Below are 25,933 nucleotides of genomic sequence, written 5' to 3'. Positions count from 1 at the left end.
ATCAGAACAGGAATGATGACTTTTCCATGGTCAGAGAGATTAATTTAGGGAATGATAAATTAAACTCGTCTACTAGTACAGTAGACTAAATTTTACCCGGCAATTTTGATTTTCAAGCAATTTCAAGACGATTATTACAAGAATCGATGTGATTCTCGCCGAAAATAAATTGCATGAATGACAGATGATGAAGTCATTGATGATGATATTGATGGCAGATGATGCCCGGAGATGAAGATGATATCAATCCGATATCAAGAAGCAGGCCTAATTTCAAAGTCACAGGCTTAAATTTTAACAAATATAAAAAATAAACAGTGAAAAAGTTAACTTGTTACTTGTGTAATAATAATTTATATGATACGGTAGTCGGTAGGTCCTTTTATCAAAGACCCTAAAAATTAAATTTTTGCTTTTATAAACCTCCGAATGATGTTTCTTTGAAATTCTGACAGCAAATTTTACAAGGAGGATTTCCCCGCTAAATCTTTTCACTGAATGAAGATGAACTCCGCAATCACAATGCACTGGGTTGAAGCAGAATGCAACGACATTCCGACTTACTAGACCATTACATGGTAAAATGTGCGTGTTGCCGAACTGTCGCCTAACATAAAGCAGCTCAGAGTCATTTACGGGTAATTTGATAGTTATAAAGCGTAGGTTGGCTTTCCTGACGATGATCTATCTTCGCCAATCGCGAGAGAGAAGATAAGCGCATCCGGAGTCGGACGTTCCCCTCCGCCGATTTCCGTCAAAATCAGCAAAACAATGAAGTAAAACTCGCATATTATACACCAGTTTGCCGTAGCAAACCTAAATTTGAATTTGATCCCTATTGATATAAATGTGCAACATATTGATGTCAAATATAGACACGATTGTGACTTTGTTGAGTTTTTATATAGTTTCCTAAAATGGTTCAAGCGAATGATTAATCGATAGATCGGAGGGAGTGCACCCACTCGTGAGCACAGCTTCGTGTTATTTGCTCAACAATCATTTCAGAACCTAGCCGCGCCAAGGAGTCTAGACATCCACATGACTGAATCCAACCAATGGAATAGCGTATTGTTGTATGGTGGCCAAGCACTGTAGTGATTCGGTGTATTGCTTCAATCGTGGTTGAGCATTGCGAGCCCGTGGTATAACAACATTTGATGAGAGGAATACACACGCACAACAGCATCGTTTGGGATGATAAATTTGTGATGATATTCTATAAAATCTAGTGTTGAAACAGAGTAGGATTGAAGTTAGAGAAATCGAGAAGGTTGTAGCTCGTATACAAATGGGATTTTACTACGTGTTCACGGCACGGAAGCTTTGGTAATCTGCTATTAGATGCGGGTCGCTGTGCTGGCGTCAGTATTCTTGAGAAGGCGAGTCGTGCCCCAATTCATGACTCCTGTCGCTGCGTGCAGTGTCAGAGCTCGCTGATGTCCTCGACCAGTGTGGATGGATACTTCTACTCTACCTACTGTACTACAGATGTATACATGACATACCATTGGGAATAATATCAAGCTGCAACGCTACAAGAATTGCTAATGCTGAATTTTTGCCGCTGCTGTTTTACGTGAATTACAGCAGAGATTTAGGTTCTATTTCGTGGAGGAGATATGATCAGTGTTCCATGTTCTATGCGATATGAAATGAAGAGCGTGTATGTTGCTGAAGCGCATGTCGTATGTTCAGGTCCAAGCGTTCTGTCCTCATTCGGCGACTTTGGAGGAGCCGTGGTTTCGGCGGTGAACACGGCTCAGATACTACGGGGTCCACTGCCGAGAACAATACACGGGAGACATACACGGAACCCGATCAGGACTTCAAATCCGCCGCACATAGCTTTCTTAAAAAACTCAAGGACCAGCAACTTGAACTCCTGTTGGAGGCGGTAGAAGGCAAGGGTAGTACTGAAACGAGTTGTGTGCTCTTTCCCAAAGGCGAAATTCGCCTGGGACGGGGCAGGACCGTGTTGCCCCATGTATTGTGTTGTCAGCTCTATCGCTGGCCAGACATTCGGCATGTTGCCGAACTCAAAAGACTTCAATATTGCTGCCAAACTAACCAAGAAAATGATGATGCCTCAGGAACAGTGTGCTGCAACCCATACCATCTCAGCCGCCTGTGTCGACCAGGTAAATGAGAGCAGGATGAAGCATACCTCTGTACATCTATAGTTATGTTCTTGTATGCTATAGTATTAGTATGTCAACATAGTTAGCATCGTGAAGGGCATTCATCTTGATGAATGTTTACATTCACCATGTGCTCATAACATACAACTGCCAATTGTAATTGTTGAAGCCTACATTGTTTGATCAAGAACAATAATGCATGTTTTGACACATTAATGATCCTACTTGATATGTGCCCTACCTGAAATTATGTTGTATAGAATAATGGTTTTGAAGTTGTGGGCCTTTATTTACATGTGTGCAGTTTTGTGTGATTACCAATTCATGAACACCATTTTGCCTCATTATGATGATCATTGAACTTGGCTGTGTTAATGCTTTCTGAAGCGAAGCTAACTGTTTCCTCAATCGTGTGGGCATGTGCCTAGATAACAAAAAAAAAGATTTTTGTAAAAAAAAACCGGTCTACCAAGAGTGGTATTATTTGACAGTGCATTGAAGTGGAACTAGTTTACCAGCAACAGTACCAGACCATTTCCATATATTGTTTAGTGATATCATATGGTGATCAATGAACTATTTCGATATAATTAGGTGCATGCCATAGACAAGCATGATCATGTTCATCATGAAGGACATTAATTTTCTGAAGGAATACAAAATACCAAACTTTCTCTTTTTTTTCCAAAATCCATGACCAACTTCTTGTTGGTTCAGTTTGTCATTATTTGTAATCTGTGTTCTTGTACTGTGTGTATACCCAATTGCTATAAACCAATTACAAAGCTAAACCTAGTTTTCCCCATAAATGGTTAACATGGATTTTGTATGTATACATGTATTATTTTCAAGCTTCATATTGTCCATCTCTTTACAGAATCACCGCCACCTCCATATAGCAGATTTCCACTCGAGAGGCCCAAAGCGGAAGGTCAGTAAACCCAAACTTTCTTTCATAGCAAGATCAAGATAGGTTTGGTTTATGAAAGCATTCCAAATGAAACCTGTCACCCCAAGTTAAGGTGGCAATTATAGTTAACCAGTTGAGATTAAACAGTTTAACTCTGGAGCCCAATTATTCCACCGGTATTTTATTTGAAGTAGGATATTTTAAGGGCAATGTAGATGAAGTATTGAGATATGGAGGTTCTCAGTGTGGATGGTATGACTAAACATACAGTAGTTTAAATGAAGCAGCATTGTGTCATAAAATGTGAAATATACAATACAACTTTAGGTACTCTACAAATGTAGGTCTATTCTACAATGCATGTTTTTATGTTTATGATGTCATCAATGCCTTGTCCCACTGTTGCCACCAAATATCCTACACTTAGGCCTGCAAGTACAAGGAAGCACAGATCCTGGAATTCAAGGTATGGTTGCAAATTGCACGTTTCCCACTGAGTATCAAGTTGAGGTCCCAGTTGACTGTATCATGTCCCACCAATGCCACCAAATTTTCTATCTCATTCCTGCCAATATATTTCATAAGGGTGTTAGTGATGTCAGTACTTATGCTTTTATTTATGTGGTTGCGCTGCCAGATTAGGTTTGCGTCCCCAATTTTAGTACAGTGTCCAGCGAAATATGCACACCTACCTACATCACTAAACTTGAGGTGAACCAAAGCACAGCTACATCTGATTGTCACTACATACATGTATGTGACAATCACAATGTAGTTCCCATCATAGCCCCTTCAATGATAGGGTCTATACTCTATGTTCCCATATGTCCCATGACTGCCAACAAATTCATCTGTCATAGGTTATGACAGTTTCTACCCCATCACTGCCACCAACATCACTGATCACTGCCAGTCGATGGATGTTGTTAAGTCCCACCCCTGACACCAAATAGCCTACAAGTCAATGATGCCACTTAATGACTACTGGCCATTGTGATGTTCTCTACTAGATCCTCATTTTGAAATTAATGCTTAACTTAAGTTAATGTGCATCTTTCAACAGACTCAAGATCAACTTTGGGACTTTCCACAACATGTTCTGTTAACTCTGTATCTCACGACTTCGGGGAGAGCACAGAGACTGGAAATACACCAACAGCAAGACTACAACCCTACGTAGGAAATTCAGGTTGGTATTTCATTTTATCTTCTTGAACAGTCAGTCAATCATGACACTAACACTTCCAAGTTCAAATAATGCACTGTAATATTGCATTTCCACATGTGCTGATCATAGACATGAAAATGCTTGGATGGCATGAGTGTGTCAGTATGATGTGAAGTAGTGCATTAGTTGAGAACATGATGGTAAAAGTTGAATGTACTGTCAGATTTTACCACAATGTCTTGTCAAGTGTTGACTGTCACTATGGTTGGTACTTCTGCAACTTCAATTTTCACACTGAATGATAGGATGCTTACATTTAAGGAAATGAACTCCTTGTTCTTAAGAATCGGGAACACTTCACAGTTTGGATGAAGTCTTTTGTTATATGGGGTGTTGGTCACACTTGCCAATCTGTCTGTCACAGTGTCTTGCATGTGAGAATCAATATTGTTTGTACTTGAAGTTACTCATCAGTGAACATTGTTTTGGACATGCATTTTGTAGTTTGTCTCAGGAAATAGAAATACATGATGGACCTGATTTCTAACTGCTGGTAGTATTTCCCATTTTAGCTAAAATGTAGACTTAGGCTAGTAAAGTACTAGTATTAATTTTATAAACTTGAATAAACATATATTGTCAATCTCCATTCTCCATGATTAAAATATAAACTGGTCTGCTCGAACAGCACTAAGCAATTTTAAGGGAAAATATAAAATTTGGACTAGCTTAGATTTGATGGTAACCTTGAATACATGCAAACATGGATTGAGTCAGTGACATAATTTGTGAATGCAATCTCGATGAATGAACTTGGCTCGCAATAGGGTCAGACGTGGTAGCCCCAGGCAATAGAGAGAGAGAAGCAATCTAATACTAAGTTAACATTGACTTTTTCACCATACCAGCTAGTTATTATAATAACAATAACTAAATTGTGTATATTACCGAATAACTTGAGCCAAATCATATTATGAAAGGTGAAGAGCAAATTTGCATTGCTTGTTAATTGAATTCCCAGTGCGCATCCACTGAAAGTTGAATGGTTTTTTACAAAAACTAAGTTAGTGGTTGTACAGTACTAGTAAATGGTACTGGTGGTGTCTGGAAGTTGCCATATTTATGTCTAAATGAATAGATGTAAAATGGAAATTGATAGAAAAAAATAATATGTCAAGGCATATGTATCATGTTATGATGGGTTCATCTATCTAACCCAGAGTAGGAATAATTAAATTGCATAGGCCTATTATCACAACCGGGTTGCTTCAGGGTGGGGGAGGGGTGGTGGCATTCGTTTGTGGAATTACATGTCGGCATAAGCATACAGTTTGCTCGATCAATTCTTCACTGAAATCATGAAAATTTTCAGTTTTAAATCGAATTCTTTTTTTTTTTTTTTTTGGTCAAAATTTCCGCAACTTTATTTAATTTCAGCCTGTTTTTGGTACTTTCTGCCCAAATTCATGCGCATTTTCAGTTTTTTTAGGAAAGTGCAGTCTCATGCCCGTGAAATTAATTGCGGCTTTTGTGCATCAAACATGTGTGATCATGATGATGCAAGTTGTAAATTTATTGAAAATCATTAAAAGGGTAATAACACACCCAGATGGTTTGTTCAACACATGTATCCATAATGTAATAAAGATGTGTTACAATTATTAAATAAATTGCCACCATTTAAAATTTGCTGGATCAACCAGTGATACATACAAATAAAATTAAATCAACCATAATTAATTTTGGTTGGTTTTATTTTCAAAACAATAATATGATGAGAAATTGTGATGTCTTCAAATATTGCACACTTGAAATTATTTTCTGTTCATTAATAATATTTTTAAGAAGGGACGTCCATTGTGTAGTTTCTTTGTAAATTAATTTGAACAAGGTCTAAGGGAGTTTTTAAAGAGTCCAGCGTAGCGTGAAAACCTGTATGGATTGTAGCGTGCATGTGAGAAGTTGGCCACAGAATGCAATTACGGGCCAATGTCCTTGGATCACCTCGCTTGCTCGTTACTATGCTCCATTTAGTCGCTTGTGAACAAAAAAAAGAGCTATCAGTGCAAGGTGGCGCCACATTAATGTGGGTTTGCCAATACATTGCCAAGCTTGTGTCAGATGATCAAAATCTGTGCTTCGCAAGACAATGGCCGACAATATTTTGCAATTTCATACAGGATTGTACATATTTTTTTTTTCTTACAGTATACACAATACGCATGTAGCACATTTTTTTTGTCATCCAACATTTTTGATCATTCATAATTTTAATTTTTCATGAAAAATGTGCGACTAATCAGAAGGTTGGGTCTATTGATTTGATTTTACTGATTGCAAGTGGTTCATGAAAAATTAAAATTGATTAAAACTTTAATTCAATACATTTGTACATCGTTAATTCAGTAGAGAGAATTGTGTGATGAGTGGTGTGTGTTATGTAAATTACAGATCTTGACAACAAGGAATAAATTTGAGCCAGATCCAAGATGGAATTTGAAATTCTGATCTTAAATGGTCATTAGGATTGCAGGGAGACTACAACTTGATCTTGCACTGCATGCTTTTGATTTATTGTCTGGAATTAGAGGTCATGAATACCTAAACAATGCAATAATACAACTTCCAGAATTTTCAGATGGTCACACCATCTTTCATTGATCAGCGAAATTGATAGTAAATTTTGAGGTAGGAATAATTTCCTGTGTTTTCAATCAGAAGTTTTAACTCTATTTACATGATCATATACCAACCAACACAAATGAACTTCCATGAATAATTTAGGTTTTTAGTAAAACCCTGTATCAGAATTGGTGTCATGTAGGCCCACATGAAATTGCATGGTTCACAATCTGGATTACAATTTGAATTTGAGAGAAATAATAAGCAACCCTGCATCTAATATTTTGCTTAGCCAGAAATTCCCAGCAAATTTAGAGCTGGCATGTCCACTTCAGTTAACTGACCCCATCAATAATGATGCCCCAGTGAACCGGCCAACTCAACTGGTTCATTACCAGCAACTTTTCGCGGAGGCCAAACTGTGGAATATTTTAGTGGAGCTGCTGCATGAACTGGAACCCAACCCAAACAGCCAGTAGCTGTAGGTGAACACTGAATGAATAGATCTACCAGAATGGGTCTGTTTTTAGCATATAAAAAATTTTCACATCAAAATCTGGCTAGGCTTTTCTTATAAATGTTACAAATTTTGGAGAGAGAAAATTTAGAAAATGTATCAGCAAATAAACAAGATGATTTGAATATTGAGTTGTGTTTCTATCACTTCAGATCAAGCAGCCCTGGCATTGAGAAGCAGAGAATTGTATGTGAATATTTACTTTACACTGAAAATCCATTGTATTGTGGTAAAGAAATCATTGAAGCTTACACCACTGTATGTCAAAGCAGCAGGAAACTCCACAGCCTTTCAACTTGTATGACAATACAAACTTTTTTTTCCCAAATTCCAAAGCTGATAAGTACACTATTTGGTTTGTGCTGTACAGAAATTGTTGCTGTTGTTTGAATAGTGGACAGTATGTAGAAGACTGATTCTCTTGTGTGACATTTTCAATGATTTTTGAAACAGTTATAATTTTATGTGAGGAAGACTTTTCTCATTATATGATAACCTTTTCCAATTCAACTTGCCGGAAAAAAGAAAACCCATCAATTTGATGGCATCAAATAGCACTTCTAGGACTGTATTGTGTTACAAATACAAGTAAAAAACAAAATACTAAGAAACTGCATGAATTTGTCAATCGGTCTAAGTGTAGTGGGCCTACAATGTACATTTAGAAGATAACATTTCCTATAATATAATTAGCCCTTCCTTTAAGATGATCGGATGAACCTTTGTTGTCACTGCACTAATACAAAATGTACTCAAATCAATGTGCATACATGTATTTACGCAGAGGATTGCAGACCTAATTTGTGTAATTTGAGGTACCGTATTATCGTATACATTGTGTTTGATGTTTGCGACTTTTCTATCGTGATCAATGCCACATACTATCATCTCACCAGCGCAGCATAGCAGCAAGTGCTAGAATATCCCACTTACTATTCAATAGAGGAAGTGCATAAGTTGAAACAGTTGTTAAGACGACAGCAATTGAGGAAAGAAAGAATGACAATTTGACGTGGTCTAGAACTCTCAATGCATCCCACTTCTGTGAAGATGATGTCGGATGATTTGGCTTAAGTTCAGTATGAAAAGATATCGATAGCCTTCTCTCTGCACTTTTTGCGCACTAAATTAGTGAAACTTGGTATTCGTGACTCCAGCATCTTCAATACCATTGAAACATGAAGCTGATTTAGTTTCGCCAAATATTTTGTTGCCTGTTGAGCTAGACCACATCCCTTCCTTGGGAATTCCAGTGCCAGTATACTTCAACTTCACATGTACATAGAGCTGTAGCTAGGCAAATGTTTGAAAGAAAAAGTTCTGATGAACCTCTGTTGATTGCCCAGCTGCACTTTAATAATATGTGACCTCCCTCCAATTAAGAGGAAAACAAAAACATTTCATTTCCAATGTTGATTATTATGATATGAAGTTGCATAATTTCACTGTAACTAATTTCATGGAATTAAAATTTTGTTTTGGGGTCGGGCAATTAAATTTTAAAAGGTGTCTTTCCGACGTGTGTCCGTGTGCATAATACTAAATCTGTCATATTGTTTTTATTTGCAATTGCATCTTACTTCATAATTACATGTAAAATCAACATAAAATCAATCACACAATGTTTCAATTGCTAATGCTATACAGTTATCTATTTAGTTTTCTTATATCATCCATTATATTATTAATATTATTTGTAAATTTGTAACACATTTTGCAAGTGCCTTTATAGTATGCATTTGTACAATGTATGTCAAGTGGTGACATTGTGCACTGTGGAAAACCTCCTCAGCAGTCTGCACTGAATATGCACTTACTTACTACATTGCATTGTAGTATAATTATGGAATAACATGAGATACCTTGATTTGCAGAAAATCCTATTTAGCCGCTTTATTGAAGTGGCATTGAGCTCTATGGCGAAACTGATATAACACGCCTGGGGAACATATGGGTGATCCCATTTCTAGCTGGAAGTTTAGTGGTGCTCTCAACATAAAGTAGAGAGAGTAGTAGAGATGGTCTGCATGCTATTGCTGGCGCCAGTGGCCTGCTGTTTACATTCTTAGTAAAGGCAATGCTCTGAGAGTGAGTGAGCAAGGGAAAACACCATATCCTGATACTTGTGTGTTTATAGCTGGACTAGGCCAGGGCAGGACCTTCGGACAACTTGACCCCATGACTTTGAAGTCATAATGGCTGCCTTGAGGTCAAGTTATACTGTGGGCTGATAGTTGGATGATTGGGCTTGCAGGCAGACTGGGTGGGTGTGCTGCATGTAGGCTATTAAATAATAATACCATGGTAGTATGAAAGGGGAATAGGCCACTTCACAGTAGAGTCAAGTGTGTTGCATAATTTATAGGTCCATATATGTAAGGACAAGGTCAAACTTAATTATGAAGACATAAGATTTTAGTGAATTTTAAAAGCAATTCTTCTTACTATCTATTGAAAAATGCTTTTAAATCCCTAGGTTGCCAGTATTCGCCTATTGCACAGTTCCGCCATGATGCAAGGAGAGCCTCGACATGAAAGGAAGAATTACATAACTTAAAGCAATGTTATATTCACTTGTTCAATTCCTATTCATGCATGCTGCCAGATCAGCTCGGATCGAGGCTCTCCTCGCACATGGCGGAACCATGCAATGGGTGAATTGAATGAAGCCCACCTCCTTTACATAAAATTGCAAGTTTTGATGGTACAATTTATTTTCAAAGCAAAACAAAGTTAATCATTACGAGGCAGCCTCATGGAAATGTGCATAGCTCTAGATCTAAACAGGGATATGTCTCATATCCCTGATCTAAAGAGACTCTAAAAGCAGCTAGCGAAGCTTGGAAGTGGTTCTAGTAGGACACATAGGAAATACTAACTGAACTAAACTTGTGCTGCCATAATGACAATATGTCTGCCAGCAAGATGCGCACAGTGTGTTTCGGTGCTTATCCGCTCCCTCCCTGTGTATTTCAGCTCTATTTTTGGATGGAAATATGTTTCATATTTTTGGTCTGCATCGGTGGTCTCGAGTGACTGATGATTATTCTGAAAGAGAGACTTGCACTGGTTAATTAAAAACATTTATGAAATTCTAAATTTTGCTGCGAATTTTTAAGCACATCTTTCCGGAAAACATTTATAGTGTAGGGCCTACATCATGTTGTACAACAATATTTTATTCAAACCTAAATTATTCTATAATTATTATAATATAGAGTAAAATTTTATGATATGTATAGTTTGAATACATTAATAATCATTTCTTTTTGCCACATGAAGTTCAAGATTATGTAGGCCAAAAGCAGCATTCCATTATGAATGTGTCAAGTTGATATGCTATCTCAAAAATCAGTGTTACATGTCGAACAGCACGTGTACCACAGTACTAGTCATTTTGCAATGCTGCAAAATTTATCATTAGACACAATGGTCGATGAATCTTTTTTCCCTCTGCCACTGGTAGTCAGTCGGTTGACTTGATAGATCAGTTCATTGCATGACGTGCATGCCTCCCTAATCAAAGGTAATTAATTGCAACCTTCGACCCGCTTAATAGCATAACTCATTACAGATAAAGCAGAGTTTATCATGTCAATATTAAATAGTCTGAACGATGGATGATCTATGTGTGGAGCCATACAATCCTTCTATAAAGTGCAGGATAGAACAAATAATTCAAAGACAGATCCAAGTGTGTGTAGCTGTGATGAATTTCAAGTTTGCAAAAGATTATCCATTCACAAAATTGATAAGTAGCCAGTTCTGATCAATAATATTAAAATTGCTGTGAATTTTGTTGACTGGTAATCCGCTAACTCTTTCATACAACACAACTTTTAGATGGAATTTGTGAATATTACTGTATAGCCGGCCTTTATTTTTGCATTATTTTGTGAAAGAAACTTGCCACAAAATATTTTTTAAACATATTTTTCACCTGCTTAAAATGAACTCTGGCGAGAGTCTTTTGTTCTGAAGATGACACATAAATCAACACACCTAATTATGTATCAAGTATTTATATATTAAGCACATTATTTGACTAGATAGCTGGTTGATGTGATCCTGTTATTTGAGGAAGAGAAGTAACAAGGACTAGGTGCAATAAAACCATCCCAATTATCAAGTGATACAACTGCTTCTCCTTCATGTTGTTTAGACAAATGTTATAGTGTGGATAATTTATATAAATGTGCATTATTTATAAATGATGACCATGTGTTAAATATATGTAATTTCAGGCTTCAGAATATGTAACGTATTGATAGAATGCTGAATACCTACATGTGGAATCATGATACATACACATTTGACCAACATATATGTACATATTTTAAGCCTACATACATCAAATCATAATTATTCAATTCATAATGATAGTGTTCATTTTGTTCACAGTTGACCATTTGTAATACTTTCAGTTGAGCATTTCTGATCCAAGCACTAGGGCTTTTTTTATTTTTAAAGTGTTTATAGCCAAGTCAACAAGTCGCCCAGTGGTTAAATTACATAGCATTACATCATTATACTTATATCTGGCAAAGAAAATGCACCTTACATGTAACAGCAATTTGGCAAATAAAACAGACCTCATTTGCAAAGTGTACACACAAACTTTTTGTAGTGTAAATTAAGTAGCAAAACATCATCATGCCAAGATTAGGACAGTAATGCGAATGGTACCATGTAGCTGACTGGCTTCCATTCTATATTGTTAATGGTATGTAGTGTACTTCCAACCAACGGTAGAGGCAACTCGGCCAAATTGGATAAGTCAATTTGTTTCTTCGCTTCTTGCATAATGTGTATTTGCCAAAGCAAGTACTGTTGACAATTACTGCCCTTACATTGCCCCCTCCACATAGCAAACCCATCAAATGCCACACCAAAATAAAAATAACTTGCACTGCTAATTGTTATCTAATTTATAAAACTGATGATACAAATGTAGTTGATACCTGTATGTTGTTTTTTAATTTTGCTTTTCAAATATTGCTTGTCATTCTGGATTCTCACAAGCATCATCTAAAATTAAAACTCATAAGTATAAAAAAGTACAGTGTAACACATCCTAAAAATATTGGGCATGCATGCATACATGCTGTGTAAACTTCTTTGGTATTTTATGTGAACAATGTATCCATCCATACTATCAATACAAAATGATTTGCTCTATTCCATACAATGTAGCTTCTGATTTGAATTGCATAATACCTCCCAAGCTCTTGTAACATGACAATTCTATGCTAATGAGGCAGGCTAGGCAATACAGGTCTCCTTAAATAGTGCTTTTACCATGTTTACTGTGTAGCAAGCAAAAGATGCATCTACACCTTGCGTACATTAAACCACCACACTGCTTAAACGATGTATTTACTCTTCTCAGAAAATAGTACTCATCTTTATGTTTATGCTGCTATAAATATTTAACACTTTTGTTCAATTGTTTAGTAGCTAGTGCAGAGAATCCCCATTTTTAATACAGAGTTGAGACAAAAATATTCAACCATATTATCATTGACCTCCCTGTGGTTCACCATTGGTAGAAGCTTGATGAATGTATAGTAGTGGTGAATAACGTGGAAGCAAGTGATTTTCCTTTTATTTTTATGATATGGCAGAGTTGTAGTCAGGTAGTCTGGCTCCTGCTTGTTAGAGGCCACAGGGTTTTTTGACTGCCATCGTTGTGAGTCGAGCAGCCATGCAAGCCTGGTAAATATGGCCCAGGATTTCAAGCTTGACTTAGCATACACATGTACACTAGGTAAATGATGGTAGTTGTGTACTAGTGAATAAATTCTACAGTATAAAAATATCCATCGCAGACTGGAAAAAAAAATTGTAAGTTTCATCATAAAAGGGGAGGGTTTTCTTTGTTTGTATTTCCTAAATAACTATTGCCATTGTATCATTGTTGAAGTCATTGTTATCCATCCTACACAATAGCAACATGCTCAATCAAGGGCACTGCTGAAATGATTCTGAAAAGGTGCGATATGGACGAGGTTCTTTGCTAATGTTGTGTTTAGCGATCATTAGACAAATCAAACAAGAATTGGTGAGTCTGGTAGACTTGGTGGTGTCCTATGGTGGTATTTGGTGTCTCTTGCACGCCCTTCATTCAGGCCATTGTCAGACTCATGTCTTCACAAAACAATTGAAGGTGAATCTTTTTGTTTGCTTTATTTGTCTGTCCTTAATTGTTTAATTAATGGAGACATAAACCCAAGCACACACATTTCAATGTGTGTACTGAAAGCACATGTTTGTAGCTTCACAGTTTGCTTTTAATTAAGAAGGGGTATGCGAAGAAGACAAAGGAATTAGGCCCCCTAAAAGTCTAGACGTTCACCAATTGATTACGAATAAGTTAATGATGCTATATGCTATTATCTAATGAGACAGTAGAACTTGTTACTTCTAGTTCTAGTGACACATATTCAGCCAGCGACTAGTCGATGACAATGCCTGAATTGCTTTGGTTTAATTCCGATAGCTATTTTAGCCTAATCATGACTTCCATCAATTTCCTGTAGTTTCAAATAGATTGACGCCAATTGATGGGACACAAGTTTTTGCAATCCTACATGTGTTATACATAAAGCTGCTAGTTTAAAAAAAAACTAAAATTGTTCCATTAAATTACAATCAAATTTTGCACAGTGTCCAAAATGATCATGAGATTATTCATGCAAGCTGTTCATTCGGTGGACTATTTAAGTAGTTTGAATTTGAATTCCTAAATATACTGTATACACAACTGATTAGGCGATTAAACAAGATCAGTTCTGTAGGGATTAAAATGTAGACAGGTTCTGTTTACAAACAGACTAAAATGCGATAGTGCTGATGACAAGATTGAAAAGCAAATGTTAACAGATAATGATGTCGCCCTGTCGGCCTGTCGCTCTAGATGCCGATCCATGTGTGATTCAGTGTACATAGCAGCAGCATTGAATACAGGTCTCCCTTCTCTTATGGGAATCAACAGTTCATTCCGGACTCTGGAGATTTGATGTTGGTATGGTCACTGGTCAGTTTGTCATAGAATTTCCGGCATTGGCAATCACTACAGTCTTAAAATGGCAGTTTGTATCATTACAGACAGCCATTATTTAAAATTTGTAATCAAATAATAACGGAAATATTAAAAAAAAACCTCATGTATGGATAAAATATTGATATTTTAGTCATTTGCGGATTCAAGCTTGTCATAGAATACTAAATTGTATTTAATATGCAGGCTATTGCTGTGACGATGCTCTTTATCAAGAGAAAGTTATTGTCACCTTTGCAATTGCACATATTAAGCATTGCTTTGTTTTGGCAATGGGATCAGTAGATTTCTTGAGTAAAATTTAATTACACTTTTGTTACTCAGATCGACTAAGTATGAATTGTTACATTTGCAAAGCCTGGCACTGCATAATTGGGCAACGAGGCAAGGCATAGTTCTTTCTATGCAATATTGCTTGGGTTTTTGTGTCCAATAAGTTTTTAACTCCTACTGCCCAGCAGGGGCTTCAGGAAGCGTTGCATAAAGTGGAGTAAAATATGTTAGCGAAAGTGCACAGGCACACTTTTTCAAAAGTTTTACACTTCCCTTTGAAACAAAACACCAACCAAGGTCAGAAAAAGAGAAGGTAGGTGAAAATGCAAGCTGTAAAAAGAATTATTGGTTTCAAACTTATGCACAGGAATACACATGATGTAGAATGGTTTTATTAAATCAGCAAATTGAAGAGGAAATTACACTGTACAAAAACCAGTCTACTTGTAGACTTCACTTGTAATACTAAAGATTTCACTTCACACACACTACAAAGAAAAAGTGTTAGCGTACAGTGCTATTTTGGGATGTTGCGATTTACTTTCTTATAATTTTTCATGTACATGTAGGCCCCCTAATTGTTAACAATTTTACATCAAATAGACTAAAAAAATCTAAAAATTTCATCAATGAATATCTTATTCTTAGTATGAGGTTTCGTACTGCCTTAATTAATGATTTCATGAACGAGATATTAATAGCAGGCATATCTATTAAGCAGATTTTTTGATTATCTAATTTTTTACAGGCTTAATTTGTAGAGCATAGAGGTTCAGGTTCACTGACGAAAAATAGCTGATTTATTAGAATTTCAATTTATGATGAATTACATCTGATGACTACAAGCAGTTAGGAGATATTAAAGTGGATTAATCAATTGTATGTGTGCCATGAAAACTTCAATAGCAATACTTATTGTCTTATGCTTATTTATTATAGTAGACTTTAGATTAGTAGTCTTCCCAATTTTTCAGGGAGAAAATTATACCAAAAGAAATATTTTGGGGGGGGGGGGTGGCGGAATATTTTTTTTTTTGATGAAGTTTGTATTGTAATTGAAATATCGAATTATGTGCGGCATTGGCACTGCTTCATCTTCATTTGGTAAGTCGCTTATTTCATTTCAAGATGGTACTGCTTATTTTGTTATTATATTATCGATGCTGAGTGAAACTACATTGCAAATTTTTATTACAGATGAGTTCAGAACAGAACATTGTATATAAATTATTTTCTGGTAAGACTAACACAATGTCTACATTTCAATTGATTGATGCATCATTGTTAAAATGCCAAGTCTTTTTCCATTATTATTCTCACCGAAGACGCTTTTCTGTTACTGTCTCTGCTATCTCTTAATTTGAAACACCCAGGTTGATTTAAAATGCATGCATAGCTATTCACTGAATGCTAGAGGAAGGAGAGACAGTTAACTGGGTATTATCTTATGACTGGCCTCTCTCAGTATTGAGCTGTTTCACTCTTGAGAAATCAGACATGTTGTCTCCATATGCCTTATTGCTATCTTAGCAAGGACAGTGTTACTTCTTTTGATCCGATCTGACCTTGTCACTGGTCACTGCAATTATCTCTCAAAAGTGAAGATTACCGTAGTCATCTTGTCAAATCAAAGCTTGAATAAAAATCAGAGATAATAGAAGTTATGGAATTTTTGAAGGCAATTATGGCGAACAGCTAGTCAGTGGGGTAACCATTACAAGAGATGTAACAGTAGGGTGCCTAATGGCAACATCAATTTGATCTTTTCTCTGCTCATTATAGTTTTGCGATCAACCAAAACAATGTCTCTTCTAATATCAGTCTTAGTAAAAGCTAATTTTACATTGAGGGTTCGGTTTATATAGATAGAATGGATACTTTGCCAGATGATTGCAGAAAGTACATCTAACCTCTACAGCATGCTGCGGCCCTCCCTTGTTGCAACCGGTTGCATTGGCTAGGGGACTTGCCAGGGGTTCATGGGAATTGGTCTATCGGCTCAGTATGGCAGATAGTGATTAGCCATACAGCACACTGAGAGGGCAGCCATAGTTAGCTGGTAGCATTACACACCGGTCCAATAAAAAAACTAGTAGGACAGAATGAGTAAAACTTGATCACTACTGAGGCTGCTGGATCTAAAGCTGCTAGCAAAAGATGTCCAGATCAGATGACTCACTGACATTTTTGATAGCCAAATTTGCAAACTTTGCATATTACCATGGCAACGCTTTATATTAGAATCTCTAACTGTCTTGTCATTGTTTTCAGGTGAGCAGGTTTTGAGTGCTCCCTTTTGCAATTTTAAACTGAAGCTTTATGTTTCTGCACAATGTGTGCATAATTAAACCTGCAGGTGCCTCACAGAAACCGTAGTTCTTCGGCATTAAAAATAAACTGCTTTTACAGCTTCAGAAAAGAGAATCTAATGAAAGATGAAGATAGATAATTTCATTCATACCAGCACAATAAACACCAGAAGGTCAATGTTCTTGGCTGTTGAGCAAACTAGCGAGGAAAGCTAGATCCATATGCGGTGGTGGTGGCATACACAGCGCTTGCTTCGCTCACTCGCTGCTAGTAGTACCGGATGGTACATTTGAAATGAGGGTGATTTCATTTTGTTAGTGGTAGGAGGTAAATGACCTCTAGCATTCATAGGGAGTTCCATAATAGCTTGAAAAGGTCACAATGCTGCTGCTGCTGCCTGGAATGGTACATGTACCCATGATGTACCTGAACTTACATAGCGAAGTGTAGTTCACTCAACCAACTATTCCGGTGATATGTGACACAAAATTAGTAGGTTGTTGTATTTAGAGCAATTTAAAAAGAGAACAATAAAGCTAAACATTATTTTGATGTGCTAGAGCCAGAGAGGTTAGCGGTGTTTTTTGTTCGTTAATGAATGGTTTATTACGATGGAGCCAGGCGATTTAGTATTGAGGCAATTATGCAAGGGATAGTTTATTTTCCAATGAATATATTTTGGATACCATTTCAGTTTTATCTCAACTTGGTTGGAAAAGAAAATCTGTACTCATAATTTTTTAATGATTATTAATATTAGAAAACAATTTATATCAATAAATGTCATTTGTTTCCCTTTTATTTAACAGCTGAAATTTAATTTCAATCCATTGGTTTTATAACATTTATATTGGTTTGTTCACCTAGAAAAGTGGCGCCGTATCCAATTTTTATTGTAAAATTTATTAAATTTCACATTAACTCATTGATGCCTGACGCCAAGACTACGTACACATCACTATGTGGATATTTTGTTTTCCTTCTCTATCTAGCATTCACTCTTGTCGAAATTGAGTTATCTTTTGTAAACTGGTGCCAGCCTCTCATCAGATTCAACTCCATTTCTTGTAATAATACACAACAATGATGAATTTGAGAAAAATCTCTCTTGGAAATGTGATGTTTGAAAGCAATGTGTATTGGCGCATCTTGAAGGTGGTGTTATGATGGGCCCTGACTGTCTGTACAGCATGCTAATCCATCAACGATCTAATAGTGTGTTTTGTGTTTGGTAACTCTGCACAAAAATGCAACACTCATTTAGAATGAATAGGATCTATGGTGAAAGCCCCAGGACAAAAAGGTATTGTCATCCCTGAGTCCCCTATTGAAAAGACCCTCAATACACTAATGAGGCAGCCTATTGTGATCAGTCTTGTAGAAATATGCAGTGCTTGGGAGAATAACAGAAATGCAAAAATGCTTGGCTGCTTTCAGCTACCAACTTTGCTAAATTAATAATGGCTTCTGTTGGTTGTGAGACAAGTAGTATTTGTGAAGAAAAGTCAGGTAAAAGTCCTTCTTCAAACATTAATGTTCTTGGTTGATAGGTCAGTGGGAGGAGTACTTAGTACATGGAATAGCCAAAAGGATTACCAGTATCTTTGTTGTGCAGGGTGTACATTTTGACTAGGGTTGGACATAATTGCAAAGTCATATGTTTTTGTTTGAGTGGTTGAATTATGAAATAATGATTTTGGATCCTGAATAAGGGACAGATAGTTAGTTGGCAGATTTTTTAATGATCTAGTAAATAGACCATGGTACCAGAGAGTCTAGTGGTTTGTTCAGATGACCATGGGAGTTTTCACAATAGTTGATGATGAATTTAGATCACTGCCAAGTTTCAATTGTACTATAAGTGGAAAATGGTAAATCCAGCCACATATCTGTGATCCAAAATGCTATTCTTTATAATTCAGTCCCATCCAAAAAGACAAACTTCTACAGATTTGTCCGGTAATAGTGGAACGTAACATTACCATCAGCATTTATGTGTGGCAGGGGCATTGGGTTTTGGCAGTTTTCAGAGTATACAATGTAGAATTTATCTAAGGCTCTATCATAGGACTCAAGCTCGCATGTCAACTGTTAAAGCTCTTATGTTGTTTTGTTCCTTTTGAAGGTATCTGAATAATACAGGAATTTGCAATTAAGATGCAATCGGTAACGAAAGTTTATCCGAAAGTAGAGCATAAACTGAAAGAACAGCCAAAGTAATTGTGTATTTATTCACAAATGTCATTGTCTCCTTGCACACTGGCAATAATGTTATCATCAGCAACAGCATGTGTCGAACCTCATTTCATCCACACTATAGTGAAATGTGACTGGAAGGGCTTCGTAATCCCGCACCACCATGCAGCCAGGTTAACTGTCTCTGACTGGAATTCAGAGAAAATCTCCTCAGTGGATAGTTATAACAAAATGCAGAGCTCAAGCTAAAGTTCCTTTTTATAGAGGTCTATGACCTCCATGACGCTACCGCATAAAAGAAGGAGCAGTGCACAACATGGGGAAATAGAAAGAGCGAGAGTGAGAAAGAGAGCGAGAAGCATGGAAAAAAAAGAGGAGCTAACAGTTTAGTAGCAGCAGTAGAGCAAAGAGCCTCCAGGCACTACTTTATACATGAGCAGTGCCACCATGTCAACAACATGCATTGGATTCACATGATTCCCAGTTTATTCACCTACTACTGCTTTTCTAAAATGTCAACATTTATATCACATTATTTTTCACACCGTTTCTGCACTTCTCCCTGAAATTCAACTTAAAAATATCAGGATATGAGCGTTTAAGCAGGGAGATTAACGGAACAAAAAACTTGCAGTTGTTGGATTCCCAAATCGGCAAAATTATTGCAAATTATGACGTGTGAAAAAAAGCATCAGTTAAAAATAGAGCATTCAAACGACATCCCATCTCCTACCTGATACCGTCAACTCCCGACAGAATTTCATTATCAACTTTACATTGTATGTGTAGTAGTATGCTGCGCTCGCACATGCCGCTAGACGTTTTATGTCCAAAGGCGATCGTTCACTTCTATTTTGAGGAATAATTAAATGCTTTATTTCTTAGAAACTTCAATAGCAAGATTTCATTTTTGAGGAGCAAAAAAGGATAATTATTTGTGCAGATGTTCCGTTGCTGGCTGATAATAAGAAAACTGGCAGTTTCTAGTGTAATATACCATTACACTTGATTCTTATTAAGCTTGTCATTTCAGTCATCAATATTTATGCATTTCCGGATAATCTGGATCAAATTCTCTCAATGGTCTTGAAAGTGATTACATATTTGACCCATTGTATTCAAAGAAGTATAGTTCTCCCCTCAGTCGGTGTGAAATATTTTGACATTTGGGCTGTGTGTGCACTGCCATTTAAATAGTATAGCTGATCAGACCCACTGGGGATGTGTTTGTTGTCAAAAGAAGGTTTGAACAAACCTGTGGTCATTCCTCTTATACTTTGAACTGACGGCCAAGTCGGCCACTTTACATGTAATGTCATTCTTCTTACAACACTCATACTACTGCACCATGTCTGCCATGGTTAGAACTGGGGAGACCCAATTCTGTTGTTGAGCTAGCCACAGAAATACTTCATCTTCCTGAAGCTGATTACATGTAGATGGCTGTAGGGGAAAAGAAGGGTTTGGTTTTCAATAGACTCTAGTTGTCATTTTATGCTGATTCTTGGCTCCATCAAGGTATTGCCATGATACAGATAAATCAAAGTTTGGTTTTGGTCATTTATGCATGGTTTAATAATAAAAAATAGGAAAGCAGAGGGTAACTTGCAGGCTTTGTATTTTAAATTGTGGTACATGTATACTTCATGCAACTCGTGAAGACTCGCAACTTTGTGGATTGAGAATGGCGTACACATTATAGTTAAGCGCAGCATCTAGCCATCTACGCAACGGGCGATTTGCGTAATTACATGATATCGCAATAACTTGACTGGCGCAAGGTTTAGTGAATTGAAATGAGTGAAACTTTTTTTTTTGACTCTGTACAAAAAATCCAAATCATTTTCCTACACACCAGTAGGCCTAGTATACGAGAATCTCTAAATGGTTTATGGAATGATGTGGGGCCGTAGTGGTCAGCGACAACCTGTAAAGTGTGTTGAGGCTTGTGGATCAACGTCTATGTTGTGCCTGTGCGTAGCGCACTATAAATCACTATGCCTTTTTTTTCTTTTTAGTGTGTTTCAAGAGGAAACATATAGCTATTTTTTCTTGCTGCTTGTTCTCCTGCCTTTTTTTGGTTGGATTTCTTTCCTGTGCACCATGTGGGAACCCAAACAAAATAAAGGAACCTTGTCATATTTGTCACTTGCCAGGTTCGATATTGTTTCCAATTTCATCATGGCCATTGATTTTCGTACAACAAAAGTTTTCTTAAATACTTTGACAATTCCGTAATGGATAGAAATAATACACACATTGAATAGCAGTAAACTGACAAGGAGTGCCTTTAAAAATTGTCCTATTACAATATGATACTCTAAATTGTTTCAAAATTAACTTAAAACATTAGAGCGGTTTTCCTCCCTCAGTAAGTGGTATTCTATAATCAAATCAGCATTATGGGGTGTAGGTATTATCATGATTATTACTGAGACTGGCATGGCATGGCTCCCTGTATTTTGAACTGATCATAGACTTGAGCATCAGCTGAACTCATTATTTTCAGTTCTTTGCACTGCATTTTGGCCATGCACTTGGCAGTCGTAGCAAAGATAGACCTTGGCCGATAGACAGCCGGGCACCAAGCAGCCATATTAAAGCGTGTGGGAGGTCAACCTTTTGGCAGGCCAGCTCGGCACCATGGTTCTCTCCCGAGAACAGTGAATTTTCTGCTAAACAGCTGCCCCATACTTCCTTTTGCATTATTTTAAGGCAATGAAACATGTAATAAAACAATAAGAAAGAAAATGACTGTGGAAAAAAATATGTAGGATGGTCAAAATTTACTGCGCTAGGCAATTTAACCAGACAAGGATATACTGGTTTGACTGCCAACTGAACCAGGGTTCTGGAATGGAAAACATACACACATATCAAAGCATTATTTATGAAGATTGATATCACAGAGTGCCTGCAAAATATGCTATGGCAGCCATATTGATATTTAAGGGTTACAAGGGTCAAGAAGAAAGCCAGGCTTGTTTGAAACTTGACTGCAAGTGCTTGGAATATTCTTGAAGTTTATAGGAGAATTTTGGTGCCTCTTTAATGAATGGTTAAATCATTTTGGGCCGTGTCTCTGGTTTATGGGTTTCAAGAGTAGGAAACTGCATTTTGTGTAGCCTATTGGATTTGTCAATATCATCAGACAATCGTGAAGATGAGGTTAATTTTGAGACTGGCATTCTGGTAAAGGATTCATTAATCATCCAATATCATTGGTTGTGTTTGGAATGGCATTTGACCCAGCAATAATGAGTTTGGATCAGTGTGAAGTGGTGGGAAACTTATTTTCGAGACGCAAGTAACCTCAAAATAAATAATTGAAACCAGCAAAAATGGTGTGTTGGGTAGGAAGATAGGAAAGGGAATGTAAATTTACCCCCCCTCACCACCATCATTATACATGTATGAACATGCACACTAAAGTAACGTGCCGAGTTATGCACTAATAGTTGTTTGTTATGGTAAAGATTCAGTCATTGCCATACATCAATATTTTCTCCTCCCTCTTTGATCAGATATAGGTCTCCATTCAGCTCAATTTGTATTATACCATCCACTTCAGTTGACATTGCAATTTGCTTCATAGATGGATTTTCATAAAAGCAGATGTAGATTCCAATCCTCTCAATGGCTCCAAGTTGTTTTGTTAGTCTCTCTCATAAGGTTTGAAAAAAATTGCAATCAGCGTAGTGAAAATTATTGATATTTTCATGCATGCCCTATAAATTCATTGTGTACATAAATTGATGGCATTGAATGTAGCAATTTTTCCCATTATTTATTTTTCAAGAAGTTGACTGTTTTCTTTACTTTGAGTTGAATGGTATAATTTCCTTGCTAGCAGCAGTCATGGTTTTATGTGGCGTCAATGTGCGATTGTTGGAAACAAAAGGCTGAATCATTTGCACATTGATTTGAGTCTTAAATCAACATTCGGTGATAGCTTGGGAATAGTTTATCTAATTAAACACCTTCATAAAATACCTAAATATGGCTGACAATATTGAACAAACAGAACCAAGTCTCTGTTTTATATTTGTATACATACATTAGAGAAGGTCTCAGTAATTAAAGCCTTTGATATCCAGACAAATCATGAGAGAAATAAATAGATCAATGAATGTGTTTTCCCTTGGCTGTCTTATTTGTATGTTTACTTAAAATAGTGAGTGGACATAGAGCTGCATTGAAAATGAAATTATCCTTGTTGACTCTACTTAGCCTTGGTAGAATTCAGCTAATCCATTTGGAGTCATTTCCGTGAATTAAAACTTGTCTCGGAGACTGTATGGCAATGTCATGTATGTTAGCAGACTGTAGTCTTTGGTTGGTTCAGTTTTTAGTTGGCTCATTTAGCCTTCTGGTCAATAGCCTGATTAATGAGCGCAAGTTGTAATATTAATGCTGGGGCCATTGTGGAGCCAATTGTTTGTTATCGCAGACTAGTGTGCTGTATGAGTAAGTAACAAATTATTGAATTTGAATACCATGTATCATGTCTGTGGTGCCATGGCTATTAAAATTTCAAACAGACAAAAAAATGATGACACTTGGAATTGATCATCTTTTATAGTTCAGAGATATTTCAGAAAAAATTGCGCAAAGGTGAATTGCGACTTGCAGTACATGTGTGTGTAATATACTACGCAAGTTCAATATTGATGATGTGAAAGAACTTGAAAAGGTGCATCATGGTTATTTGGATTGTTTTATTCATAAATGAACCTTTACTTTACTTTACTTTACTTTTAATACCTAAAATATAAAGCATGTGTGCAAGAAGTACTATGGTCTTTAGGAGGCACAAGATTTGATCTCATTTTGCAGAGATTTGTCGTAGTAATGGTATCATTGTGGGAAAATTGATGGCACTCTTGTTTGGTTACTAGTCTGGGTTGGCTGGTTGGTCGCATTTGTTTACAAATACATCTGTATGATTTAGCAGTGTCATCTGGAAGTCTCGTTGCCGTTGACGAGTTGCTGAACTAGTCTCTGTGTAGCATTGATTTCTGATCTTTGAACATACCGGCAGTTTTATTTTAGAAACTGATTGGGAAAATCTTTTGTGTTTTGTAACGTTGTTGGTTGCTACATGATCGGGAGAAGTTTATGAAAACCGACTCTCGCCAAATTTGATACATGCTATTGATAGTGTAACAATACTGGCTCCCACGTCAGAATGGCTGTTACTTTCATTGTGCGTCTCCCTATGTTGAAATAACACTGACCCCTGTTATGCCTGTTTGCTGGTGAACAAGGCCAACCAGTCGGCTATTTTCATAACGCTATCTATTTTTCAATGTCCACGCTTGAGTTATTTGCCGAACATGGTTCAGAAGGTTTGAAAGAAAGAAACGCATCAAAGCAAAGAACTGTGTTGGGTCGAGTAAGGCCTGGGCGAACCAAAATGGATTGGCTAAATCAATAATATGGATTTTTTATTGGAAAAAATATTTTGTGTATATTGGGCAATATGTTGAATGCAATGTCTTTTTATATATTTAATTATCAATTATATCTGCATGTTTTATGATGGAAAAAATAATTCATGAAAGCTTGTCTTCATTTGGAGACACAGTTTTGTTTTGATCGATTGAGTGGCAAACATAAGATTTCATAAATTAGTATGTGAAAACAGACAAGCTTTTTTGAATATATTATGAACAAAACAAACAATTAACATTAAGATTATTTAAAAAATAAATTAATTAAATTTCATATTCCAATTTTTTGCAGAAAATTGCAATTATGCTTTTATTTCGTACAGTTTTCAATTGTGAGAAAACAAATGAACTCAATATCTCTTTTGTTCTCTTTTTTCTTTCATTACAGATATGGTAGATCCAACAATACGACCTCAAAGACACTGGAGCCACATAGCCTACTGGGAACACAGATGTCGCGTTGGCCGCATGTATGCAGTATTTGATGATTCTGTAAATATATTCTATGAACTACCTCACGGAGATGGATTATGCCTCGGACTTTTGAACCGAGACGATCGTTCTGAATCCGTAAAAAGAACTAGGACAAAAATAGGCTGTGGCCTAACGTTATTCAAAGAGGATGATGGAGTATGGATGTATAACCGCAGCAACTATGCCTTATTTGTTAATTCACCAACACTGGACCTTCCCCAGTCTAGAACGTTAACAGTACACAAGTTACAACCCGGATTTTCAATCAAAATCTACGACTTTATCAAATCAGAGATTCTAGAACTAACGAGAAGAGAACCAGAGCCGCCGGATGGGCCAACGGACCCCAACGCCATCCGGATAAGTTTTATCAAAGGTTGGGGTCCGAGATACTCAAGACAATTCATAACCTCATGTCCGTGTTGGATCGAGGTGATCCTCAGCAAGCCACGGTGATGGCACCTCCCGGTGGACGCGGATGTCACAAGATGCATTATAAACTACTCCTAGATCTAATATAATATTTTATATTATATATTATATATTATAATACTGTAAATATGGACTCATTTTTACAATGTTATTTATGGTGCCATTGTCTCTTAATGCGATTTGCTAACAAAACTGTTTTCCCAACACATTGAAAAGAGGAGTCCTAACTAGCAATTATATAGGCCCTTTATTTAAAAAATACAAAAAAAGACCAATATTACAGTTTTATACTGGAAGTTCACAACATATTGAACCAAAACCATCATTATCAATAAAAAATTATTATAATATGCACAAATTACGTCTTTCAAGTGTTT

At 36.7% G+C, this 25,933-nt stretch overlaps 1 protein-coding gene across 1 annotated transcript; it reads left to right on the top strand.

Moving 5' to 3' along the window:
* The first annotated feature begins 982 nt into the window (after positions 1–982).
* Positions 983–25,914, top strand: LOC140154157 (mothers against decapentaplegic homolog 6-like). The gene is made up of 4 exons (XM_072176768.1): positions 983–2,141; positions 3,019–3,072; positions 4,115–4,240; positions 25,039–25,914. Exons 1-4 carry the CDS (start codon positions 1,691–1,693, stop codon positions 25,578–25,580), a joined length of 1,173 nt encoding a protein of 390 aa, XP_072032869.1. The 5' UTR covers positions 983–1,690; the 3' UTR covers positions 25,581–25,914.
* The last annotated feature ends 19 nt before the right edge of the window (positions 25,915–25,933 follow it).

This window comes from Amphiura filiformis, chromosome 1 (genome assembly GCF_039555335.1).
Source record: "Amphiura filiformis chromosome 1, Afil_fr2py, whole genome shotgun sequence".
NCBI lineage: Eukaryota > Metazoa > Echinodermata > Ophiuroidea > Amphilepidida > Amphiuridae > Amphiura > Amphiura filiformis.
This window is presented reverse-complemented; position numbering and strand designations above follow the sequence as displayed.